Raw genomic sequence first — 12,235 nt, forward strand, 5'->3', positions numbered from 1 at the left:
GGAATTGTTGTCCTTATAAAACATTAGGAAAATAAGGTCAACAAAGATGATATATCAAAAAGCCAAAAATAAATTAACAAAGAAGGTCTTTGCCTCTACGTTTCTCATAGGGCAAACCTAAGTAATGGGCTAGGAATATAATGTCAATAATGTCAAACTTATAATTAAAAAACAATGTACAAGTTCATAAGCAAAAGGTACCATGTGCTTACTGTTTGAATTTGGTAAGAGTTTTCTGAGGAGGTGTGCCAATAATATCATGGATTTTGGAGATTTGGTCCAATTCATTATCTCCAGGAAATAGAGGTTGCAGACTGAAAGAATATGACAAAATGGCATCACTGGTAAAATGAGGAAAACATTTGGAGTTACATTCTCACTACAGATATATTTATTACTAGCATCTCCTATACTCATCTAAGCCCTCTTAGGGGTCCATGGACTTCAGATTAAGAATCCCTGATCTTGGTGCAGCCAGGTGGCTCAGTGACTAGAGCACTGGCCCTGGAGTCAGGAGGACCTGAGTTCAAATCTGGCCTCAGACACCTGACACACTTACTAGCTGTGTGACCTTGGGCCAGTCAATTAACCCCAATTGTCCTGCCTTCCCCCCTCCAAAAAAAAAGAATCCCTGATCTAATCCAACACTCTCATTTTAAAGATGAGAAAACTAAGGTTCAGAAAATAGAAGTGACTTGCACAGGGTTGCACAGATAGTTAGAAAAGACAGGATTTGAACTCAGTCTTCTGACACAAAATCTAATGCCCTTTTCTTTACATTATGCTACCCTAAGGGCAGTCACTTAATCTAAGCTTTAGTTTCCTTATCTAAAAAACAAGCATTTGTACTACCTAACTTAGAGGTTGAGAAGGTCAAAAAAGAAAAAGCATGTAAAAACATTATGTACTCTATAAACATTAGTTGTTATTAACTGTGTCATGGGGCTATTAAATGGGGTCTGGACTTGAGATTTCATTAGTATAGATAAGGAAATAAGGATAACTCCTTCTACCAGTGTAGGTTAGCAGCTTATAGTCTTAGAGAGGTTATGTGCCTTGATATGCCACTAGATATCACAGGCTAAGCCTGAACCCAGATAGTCTTGCCTATAATTCAGTTCTTTATCCACTCAGCCACATCACCTCAACAGGTTCAGATCAAATGATATAAATGGATATGAAAGTACCTGGCAAATTTTAAAATTTAAGAGAAAATATAATTATTGTTACTTCTAAATTTCTTAAGACATAACCTGATTAATATTCTTTTAATCTCCAGTTCTTCTTTCTAATCCTCTTTTCCCTTATCACCCTTATTTTCCTTAATTGCCACTTTCATAAGTTTATCCACTGTTCTCTCCCCCTCACCTTCCACCCAAATTCATCTTGTCTATTTACTAAAGTTGTAAGAGCCACCTAATCCTCACCAAGAAACCTAGCTCCATCCTTGACATCCTACCATGCCATGTCATGTCACCAATGTTAAACTGCTAGCAGGATTACCAAGAGGGATCATTTATTGGGCATTCCTGGGACTAACTTTTCCTAGTATCCTCCCACCAGCTTGAAGATTACTATAGTGATCCTCGTTACTTGCTCCCCCACTTCACCCAACCTTCTTTCCTTGAGTGACAGATTCACCTTGGGTTGAGTCTAGAGACTTCATCAGAAAAACAAGTGGTACGGCAGGACAGAATAAAATGTGTAATTGTTGTTGACAATAACAACTACTATCATTCCTATGGTGGCCTTTAAGATTTACATAGTGTTTTCCTCACAACCTTATAAGGTAGGTAATACAAATTTTACTGCATGAAAAGCATTAAAAAAAATCATCAAAAAGTTCAATGTCAAATTGGCAGAAGATCCAAAGGATCTGTGCTTGGACCTGTGCTATCTAACATTTTTATCACTGATTTGAATAAAGGCAGGACTGGAATATTCATTAAATTTACAGATCTATTAAGAAAAAAATCATTTGTTAAATGCCTCTTACATGTCAAGTACTATGTTAGGCTAGAGACAGACAAAAAATCAGCTCCTATCCTCAAGAAGCTTACCTCTTACATTCTATCAAGGGCGATAATGTATACCCAATTAAAGCTCTAAAATTACATACCAAATAAAAACATGTTAATTTGATGTGTGGGAGAGAAACACTAAGCTGGGGAGATAAAGGAAGGCCTCATAAAAGTGGCTTTGAAAGAACTTAGAGACTGAAAGAAACTAGGGATTCTAAGTACAGAGTCTAGCACATAATAGATGCCTGCTGACTGAGAGGCAGAGGTGAAGAGTACATTTCAAGCATAAGGAATGAACAATAAACAAGCAGTTATTAAGCTCCTATTGCCTGCCATGCACTTAGGTGCTAGCAATACAAAGACAAAAGTGAAACAGCTCTTGCCCTCAAGAATCTTAGAGTTGAGCCAGAAGAGACAACATGTACAGATACAAGATAATTTTGAAGAAGGCACTCACAGCTGAGGAGAATCAGGAAAGGCTTCATGTAGAAGCTAGCATTTGAGGTGAGTGTTGAGGGAAACTAGGGATTCTATGAGCCAGAGGTGAGAAGGGAGTGCATTAGAGGAAAACAGTGTAGCCAAGGCAGAAGTACAGAGATGGGAGATGTAACGCAGTGTAATGTAGAACAGGAAGGACGGCTTGGCTGGACCCCAGAGAATGCTGGAATCTGCTCATACCTGCTTGCAAAAACCAACTTAAATTTTCAATATGAGCATTTACACCTCAGAAATTGGTGAACACTACAAATCAGGACTTGAATTATTTAGTTGGTTGTCTAGACTCAAGAAAGTGATGGAGAAAATGTTTATAATGCAGAGTAAACTTTAAAATGTTCTGTGCACACACTTTTCCTCCAGAAAGCTGGTTGGAAACATTTGCCATCACATCCCTGGCTGGATAATAGTATACATGAAGGGGAATGTAATAGAGTCGGAAAAATATGGGGCTATGTTGCAAAAGGCTCCAAATGCTAAACAGAGGAGTTTATATTTGATCCTTGAAAGGAGCTATTGAATTTTACTGAGTAGAGGAGACAAATGGTGGTAACTTCAGGAAAATAAATAATTACACAAAGCCATGAGGGACAGCTAACACAGTGAATGACAATGTCAGGATCCAGAAAGATCTTGTTTGACAAGCCAGAGCACTGGGTTAAATCTAATAAGATAAAATTCAATAACAATAAGCACAACGTGTTATGCTTAGTTTTAAGAAAAAAGTTTTCACAAGAACAGGATGGAAGGATGGATTCTGGAATTTTCATGACTTGTTGGCTCAATGTGAGTCAGCAGTGTGATGTAGAAATTTTTTTTAAAAAGCTAATTTGGATCTTGGGCTGCATTAAGAGCCATAGCTTCCAGGAATAAGAAGGATCAGTTGAAGGAACTGGGAATGTTTAGCCTAGAAAAGAGAAGACTCCGAGGCGGAGTCAAGATGGCGGAGTAGAAGCAGGACCTCCCTGCTGCTCCAGCTTCCACCTTCCCCAATCCATGTAAAAAGGGGGCTCTAAACAAACTTTGGAGCTGCAGAACCCACAAAATGACACAGAGAAGCTAACCTCCCGCTGAGGACAGCCCAACAGGCCGGGAGGAATCGGCCAGCACAGTGCTCTGTTAGCCCAGCCCTACACTGAGGCTTTAGCCCCAGGGCAGGCCTGACCAGCCTCTGACCGGAGGGTCTCCAGATCAGCAGCAGCTGTGGCGGTTTCCAGATTTATCAACACACAGATGTGAAGAACAAAATGAGAGGTCAGTGCAGTCTGGATTTTGGGACCCAGTAAGTGGGAATGCATGGCTTTTGCCCCTGGGGTGAGAAGCCCTTGAGACTCCGGCACAGCCAGCCATCTCCACATGGCAGCTTCAGCTCCTGGCCTGCAGAGTGTAGGGGGACCAAGCACCAGTCTAAGGGGTAATCACTCTTGCTTTAACCTGCTTGGATCTGGATTGCAGTCTAGGCTGGAGGTCCTGGGGTATGTGTCCAGCTTGCCAGAGCATGTGGAGACCTTAGAGAGGGCAACCCATCTGATACCTCTGGCAGCATTTGGGACGAAAGCTCCCCTGTCTCATGGAAGAGTCCTACTGTGGCAAAAAGCCCAGGAGTCAAGTGACTGCGAGGCAACATGACCAGGCAAAGGAAACAAAGCAGACAGAAGAATCCAACATTAGACTCCTGTTTTGGAGACAAAAAGGAACAAAGCATGGAACAGGAGGAAGACAGTGAAATCAGAACTCCTGCACCAAAAGCTTCAAAGGAAAATATGAGCTGATTACAGGGCATAGAAGACCTTAAAAAGCAGGTAAGAGAAGTGGAGGAAAAATTAGGAAGAGAAATGAGAACAATGCAAGAAAATTATGAAATGAGAGTCAACAGACTGACTGAAGAAAATCATACCTTAAAAAATAGACTAATTCTAGGGACAGCCAGGTGGCTCAGCAAGTAAGAGCACCGGCTCTAGTGTCAGGATGACCTGGGGATCGAATCCGGGCTCCCACACTTACCACCACACCCAGAAATAACTCACCCTCCAGGAGAGTAGGGGGGAAGGGGATGAGAGGGGGGATGATGGAAGGGAGGGCAGGCTGTGGGGGAGGGAAGTTGGAAGCACCCACTTTTGAGGGGATCAAAGTAGAGAATAGAACAAGTGGGAGGTGGGATAGGAGGGAGGGAAATATAGTCAGTCTTTTACAATATATCTACTATGGTAGTGTTTTGCATTAGCCACACATGTACAACCTATACTTAACTGCTTATCTTCCCAGGAAGGGTGGGTGACAAGGGAGGAAGGGAATGAATCTGGAATTCAAAGTTTTAAAATCAAATATTCAAATATATATACATATACATATATATATACATACTATAAACTATTTTACATGTAATTAAGAAATAAAATATACAGGCACTGGAGCATAGAGATCCACTGGAAAAGTAGAAAGGGGCATGGGAGAAAATATGGGAGAGAGCAGATTGGAGGAGGGGATATCCTGTGGGACTGCTATTTTGGGGTGGTGGGTAGGGGAAAAACGGGGAGAAAATTTGTAACTCAAAATCTGGCGGAAATGAATGATGTAAATCAGAAGTTAATAAAGCATTTGAAAAAAAAAAAGAGAAGACTGGGGAAATGAAGCAATTTTCAAATATCTGAAGAATTGTTATGTAGAAGAGGAATAGGCATGCTCTGTTTGGTCCCAGAGGAGAAAGCAAGGAAAAACTGGAGAAGCTGCAAAGAGATCAATTTAAGCCTGATGACAGGAAAATCATCCTAACAATGAGAGCATTCTGAAAGTGAAATGAGCATCTTCCAGGGGTCTTCAAACAGTATGTATGACAACTTATGAAGAGGCAATTCCTCTTGAGTAAACGGGCTAGACTAAACAGCTGCTGAGATCCCTTTCAATTTCAAATTTCCTGAGCCTGTGAAGTTCACAGGTGAAATCACTTGACCAGAATCACAGAGCCCAACATGAGCTCTCACTCTGAGCTTTATCACTTCTGACGCTATTCTCTCACAGTGTTATAGCCTGCCCATGCTAACATCTCCTGTAGAGATCTTTTAAAATCTAAATGGGTTGGTCAGTTCTCTGTAGATCCACATCAATCCCTTCAAATAAATGCCATTTTTCTTCCTCAATGAAATTATTTCTTTGTGTCTAGAGAATTTCTTAGGAGTTTTCTATGCCTCCCGAGATGGCTTCTCTTACAGAATTTCCCTCTGTATGATACCTCCTTGACATTCTCTGAAATGAAGTATATGCTTACTAAAATCTAGGGTGACAGACTATATCTGGCTTTTCTTTCTTCTATCACACACTCTTCAGTGGGAATCATAACTCCTTGTTATTTTTATCCCAGCAACCAGTTCTTTCCCGTTGTCTAAAAAATCAGATCCAGAATAAAGTTCTCCTTGGTGGTTCCTCTACCTTTGGAAGGATAAACTATCATTCAAGGGCTTCATTGTAAAAATGGAAATCAAATGACCTAGCTGGGTAGAAACAATACAACAGAATCACCTACATCTCTTAACAGTTCTGCTCTACACCTTGGATCATTTTTTCTAGCACTCTAAATTATGCTGCAGAAGTTAGAGAAGTTTTTGTAACAGTGAACAAGTTACAGACCTACTCGTTTTACAATTCGGTCTCTGCTGTGGGATATTTCTCATCTTTATTCCATCATTAAGCTCTTGTTTCATCTTTAATCGATACCCAAGAAGACTCTAACCATCATATGTCCACATATCATCTTCCCTTTTCTAGACACTAATATCAGTTTATTCATTTGCCTTTAATTTCCAAACAGCACTTTTCTCCATTGTCAGTACTCAATCAGGAACATTTTCATTCCTCCCATAAAGCACTCAGATGATCTTTGGGGAATAAAATCTAAGCAAAACTATCCTTAGGCTGACTTAAGAATAAGAAACCAGAAAAATTCTTTTATAAATTTTTTTTTTTGCCTTTTGGAGGGCAATTGGGGTTAAGTAACTTGCCCAAAAAGACAAGGCTAATCTTTTTGTGTGGGTGTTAAGTGTCTGAGGCTGGAACCAAACTCGGGTCGTCCTGACTCCGGGGCTGGCACTTTACTCGCTGCGCCACCTAGCCACCCCCTATAAATATTATTTTTATATACCCACTAAATTTTAAGATAAGCTTTAAAAAAAGGGAAAGAAATTAGTTACTTATTTTTGGAAGAGAGCTCCAGCGGCTGTCTGGATAATTAGTTTCCCAGAGATGCCAAGTTTGTGATTACTAGAAGGATGGGGAGGAGAAGGGGGAAGGGACTAAGGGAAAGAATTTCTTTTAAAAAAATTCTTCCTAATTATTATGAAGTTGACAAACATGAACAAATATGATCATTTGCACACACAAAGAAAAACAGAAAAACGGGACTATATACCAATCTAACACAGTAGTTCCCAAACTCTCCTACTTGTCTATTATCTTTTTCTGAACTTTCTTCAGCTCCCATCTGTGTGTTTATGTTCTTTTCTTTCTTTTCAGCGTACCTCTCATTATTCCTCTTCTCACAACTCCTCCCCTTCCTCCCACCAAAAATGAAAGCCCTCCCTTGTAACAAATAAGTATAGTCAATACAAACAGATCCAACAACATGGCCGTGTCTGAAAATGTGGCATGATAAGGCTGGAAAGGTGGATTGCAAAGAGATGGAAGTGAGTGCAAGAGGAAATGCTGAGAAAGGGAGAACAGTATAACAGTAGCTTTGGGTGATGGTAGGATCTATTGAGAGATTTTTAAGGATATCTGTAGGTTGGGTATCTGTATGCAGAAGGGAATCAGTAAATAAGGAGAGAATGAATGGAGGGAGTGATTGGAGTCAATCTGCTGGTGATGAAGAAACTGTGACCCAGAGAACTAAGTGACTTTCCCAAATTCACATAGATAATCAGAATAGAAGAAGCCAAGTTAACGGAAGGCCCTCTAGCTTCAAATGTATGGCCTGTTTAAAAAAAAAAGTTTTTTCAAAGACTGAGCTTCCCCATCTTTCCCAGACTGGAAATGCAGGGAGCCCAGTCCTGCTACTAATGGGCCTAGGTGCTTTGGCTTGTTCCATTTCCAACCTGGGTCACCTCATCCCTCCTCAAGCAGCCAGGCCCTCCAAATCCTGGAAGCTCATTAATAATCCTGAATTTAGCTCAAAAACCCAATCAGCATAGCTCACTGCAGTTCAGAACTCCTGAGCTCAAGGGATCCATCAGCCTCAACCTCCCCAGTAGCTGTGATTACAGATGTACCCCACCATACCCAGCTCAAATCTATTACCTTTTAAGGTAAGAAGTGGGATGATTGAAATGTGAGTTTGGTCCTGAGTCAGATTATTTCCTGTCTCACTATGACAATTACTGTGTTCCTTATATTTGGACTGCGGGGAGGAACACAGAATCTTCTCTGCACTTGGCTGTTTGTCTCTTTCTGTGCCAGTTGAGTGAAATGAAAGAAAAGGTATTAAGTATTTACTATGTGCCAATAAGTGGGGATACAAACAAAAAAGCAAGACAGTAGCTCATAAAGATTTTGCTTGACTATACTTATTTGTTATGAGGTTTTTCTTTTTCAAATTGAGTTGCAGGGGAGAATGAAGTTAGCAATATGCCAGCCAAAAAAAAAAAAAGGAGAAAAGGAAGGACCATTGAAGCATTTTTTAAATGTACAGAAGAGAAGGAATTTGAGAAGGATAGATAATTAGGACAGCTTTAAAAGTAACATGTTTAATTTCTTACATACTTTTTTCAAAAAGGAGATTGTTTTATATGCAATTTTCTTTCTGTTCTGCTTTGTATATGGAAATTTTAAAATTTTTTGGTGTTTCTGGAGTTCAGAATGAAATAAAGAATTCAAAAAGTTTAAAAATAAAAATGATCTCCTAAGGCATGGAGAAGTTGGAGTCTGCAAGTGGAGGAAGTGCCCAGATCAATAAAAGATACCAAAAATAGAGCGGAAATCAATTCTCAAAATAAGCAGTAGTTTAGAACCAAATGTTTATGCTTTTCAAAGATTTTATGATTTTTTTCTTGATTAAAGCTATGTTCATTTTAAATTCTGAATTATTAATGTAAAACTGTTTTCTTAAAATCTACTAACAAATGTTGGCTTTTAACTTCACCCATTTAATTCTACTTCCCAACTTTTGAATGGGTACAAATCCATTTAGAGTAAATACTTTCTCTATCCTATCTTCTTCTATAACTGTCCTCCACCCACCTCTCCCTCTTCTCTCATACTCTGTGATCATAATTTTCAGATAGTCTGGTGACTCTTCGATGATCTCTCCTTCACCTATTTTCCAGAATAGGTGTTTCGGGATAGTACCTTACATTTTCTTCTGTTTTGTTTTTTTTTTCTTCAGTCTTTTTATTTTGTTTTAATGTTTCTTCTTATTTCATGAAAACATTACTTTCTGTTTGACCCATTCAATTTTCTGACAATTCAGTTCTTCAATCTTTTACTACCATCATTAAGCTATTAATTCTCTTTGACATTCATTTCTCCCTAGTGGTCATCTCACATAACATAACATTTTTAAATTTTTTTATCCATTTCTTCCAAGTGCTCTTAAGAGTCCTTGTGGCAGGACATTCTTTTCTCTTATGCTCTATTTGGACTTATTCTCTTCTTGACTTACCTTTTGGGTTTCTCCCAGACCATCATAATTCTTTCAATGTGTCTAGCATTTTCTTCTGGTTATTGCTATTTCTAGCCCCAGTTTGAGGTTTAAAGCTTTGTACTAGAGTCAAACTCAGCTTCTTCCCATTATGCTAGGATGGTATGTGCATGTCCTGCTTGGTCCTAAGTGACCTCACTTTCTGCAATGTTCATGGTTTGGGCACTGAAGACATTCTGGTGACTCAACTTAGGTTTTGACATTGGCTCCCTCCTCTTTGCACAGTTCTGAACCTGACTGGCTCTGTCCCTTGCTATGAATCTCACAGGCCCTTAACCAGAGCTTCTGAGTACACTAGTATTTTGTTCTGGTCATTTCCCTTGCTGTGGCCTGAGCACAGGCTATCTGAGCACTGGTCCAGCTTTGTCTCCTGAGAAGAAGTTGCCAGCAAGAAGAACGACTGGTAGGCGCCAGACCAAGCACTTCCTTCTGCTGCCTCACAGTCAACTATCTCAGGTGAGAGCTCAAACCAAAGGTACTCTATAGCCCTGAGCCTTCCATCTCCTGACAGAAGCAATGCGTCCCTTGAGGAAAGGCTTCTGGGGCCAGGCCTGGCATCTTCCATCTACCCCAAAGCAATCACTTACATGGGTAGCAGCACAAGACATTTTCCTCCTCCTTCTGCCAGCCCAGTCCCCTAACTGGGATATGGAGACCCTCCAGTGCAAAGAAGAGCACTCTCCCTTTGACATCAGGCACCTTCCACTCACTAAGGAGCCTTCTTACACCTGGTTATACCCTTCACATCCCAGTGAAACTCAACTCCTGTAGGTCATTATCTGAATCCCATTCCACACCCCTCCCACCCAACTGATCACTACTGTCTCCCTCAACCCTTCCACCCCAAAGTTTGACCTTCACTCCAACCTGCCCTTCCCTATGCCTTGTGGAATGCCTGTGCTATAGGCACCAAACTTCCCTTCATCTTAAATCTAATCCTCTCTCACTCCTTCCTTCTATTAGTTCTAACTGCATCCTGGCTTCCTCCTGATGACACAGACTCCCTGACCACCCTCTCCAGTACTAACTGTACCTTCACTCAGCTCACAAGTCAAAAGAAGGGAGATGGAATGCTCCTTGCTTCCCCACTGCCACTTCCAGGTTCTCCCCTTCCTCCATCACTCAACTAATCTCTCTTCTTTAAGTTTCATATTATACATCTCCTATATACTAAAAATTTCCTCAGCTGATTCTTCCATCCCTGCTATCATCCTATAGCTCTTCTGCCCTAGGCAGCTAAACTCTTTGAAAAGGTCATCTACAATAGCTTCTCTCCTCTCTTGTCTTAATTTCTTTTAATCTGGTTTTTGATTTTAACATTCCACTGAAACTGCTCCCTCCAAAGTTATTAAGTGATATTTTAGTTGCCAAATTCAATGGCAAAAACTTTTCTTAATCCTCATTCTCTTTGACCTCTCTGTAGTTTTCTCCTCCTTGGTACTCTTTCTCTCTAGGTTTTTGGGGCACCACTCTCTCCTGGTTTTCCTCCTGTTTGGTGACTCCTTCTTTCACTTTTGTTGGATCTTCCTTTAGATTACATCCTGAAACCATAGGTGTCCCTCACAGTTCTCTCCTGGGCCCTCTTCTTTTCTCCCTCTGTTCTACTTCATTTGATGATCTGTGATCTCATCAGCTCCCATGCATTTAATTACCATCTTTGTGCTAAAAATTCTCAAATCTTCCTTTCCTGCCCCAATCTCTCTGCTGACCTCCAATCTCTTATCTCCAACTGCCTTTCAGACAGCTCAAACTAGATGTCCAGTAGACATCTTAAATTCAACATGTCTAAAACAGAACTCACTATCTTTCCCCCCATATCCTCCCCCATGCCACTTTCCCTATCACTGTAGAGGACAACACCTTCTTCCCAGTCCCTCAGGCTCTCAACCTGGAAATAATTCTGGGTTTCTCACTTTCTCACAACGCCTCCTATCCAAGCTGTTGCCAAGGCTCGTCGCTTTCACTTTAGCAACATCTCTCAAATAATGCCCCCTTCTCTCCTCGGACACTGTCACCACTTTAATGCAGGCCCTCATCACCTCATGCCTTCATTAGTGTAATAGCCTACTGGTGGGTCTGCCTGCCTCAAGTCTCTCCCCACTCCAATCTATCCTCCATTACACCACAAAAGTGATTCTCCTAAAACACAGATTGAATCATATCACTTCCCCCCTACTCAACAAACTTTAGTGGCTTCCTACTGCCTCTAGGTGCAAATATTTGGCACTCACAAAGCCCACCATAACCCAGTCCCCTCATATCTTTCCAGTTTTCTTATACCTTACTCCTGATATACTCTTAACTGTCCTCTTGGATGTTCCACAAACAAGACACTCCAACTCTAGGCTCCAGGCATGCTCTCTGGCTATCCCCCCTGCCTGGAATGCTCCCCCTCCTCCACCTGAACTATAGATCTTCCTGGCTTTTTTTTTTTTATTTTAGAGGGGGGAAGGCAAGGCAATTGGGTATAAGTGACTTGCCCAAGGTCACACAGCTAGTAGGTGTGTCAAGTGTCTGAGGCCAAATTTGAACTCAGTCCTTCTGACTCCAGGGCTGGTGCTCTATTCACTGCTCCACCTAGCTGCTCCCATCCCTGGCTTTCTTTAAGTCCTAAATAAAATTCCACCTTCTCCCTGAAGCCTTCCCCAACCCCTTTTAATTCTAGTATGTTCTCTCACTCAATTATTTCCCATTTATCCTGTATATAGCTTACTTTGTATATATTTGTTTGTGTGTTGTTAACCCCATTAGACTGTGAGCTCCTTGAGGCAGGGACTATCTTTTGCCTCTTTTTGTATCCTCTGTGCTTTCGCACAGTGCCTGGCACATAGTAGGCACTTAATAAATGTTAACTGATTGACTGATTGATTGACTGACTTGTCTGGCCCTACCTTTTCCTCTGGGTCGGGGGAAATTTTGCACTTTACCTTATATTTGCCCTGGCTTGTCTCACTCAGACCATGCTCAGGCCAGGATTCTGGCCATCTTTTTGTACAGTCTGAGACTGGATAGAAGAGTTTATAACTGCTTCCTT

The 12,235-nt window shown here is 40.9% G+C and overlaps 1 protein-coding gene across 8 annotated transcripts in view; it reads right to left on the minus strand.

The window, feature by feature from the left end:
* The window catches only part of MOK (MOK protein kinase), a 91,374-nt gene that overhangs the window by 12,664 nt on the left and 66,475 nt on the right, over positions 1–12,235 (minus strand). For 7 of the 8 annotated variants that reach the window (XM_069103735.1, XM_069103734.1, XM_069103732.1 and 4 more), the window contains one exon: positions 213–314. The exons of the other annotated variant lie outside the window; for it this stretch is intronic. In XM_069103735.1, the coding sequence (XP_068959836.1) occupies positions 213–314 (102 nt within the window). The remainder of the gene's footprint in view (positions 1–212; positions 315–12,235) is intronic. 8 annotated transcript variants of the gene reach the window in all.

The sequence above is a fragment of the Petaurus breviceps genome, unplaced genomic scaffold (assembly GCF_028583685.1).
Source record: "Petaurus breviceps papuanus isolate PSGF00001 unplaced genomic scaffold, PetGlider_PUasm1.0 64, whole genome shotgun sequence".
Taxonomy (NCBI): domain Eukaryota; kingdom Metazoa; phylum Chordata; class Mammalia; order Diprotodontia; family Petauridae; genus Petaurus; species Petaurus breviceps.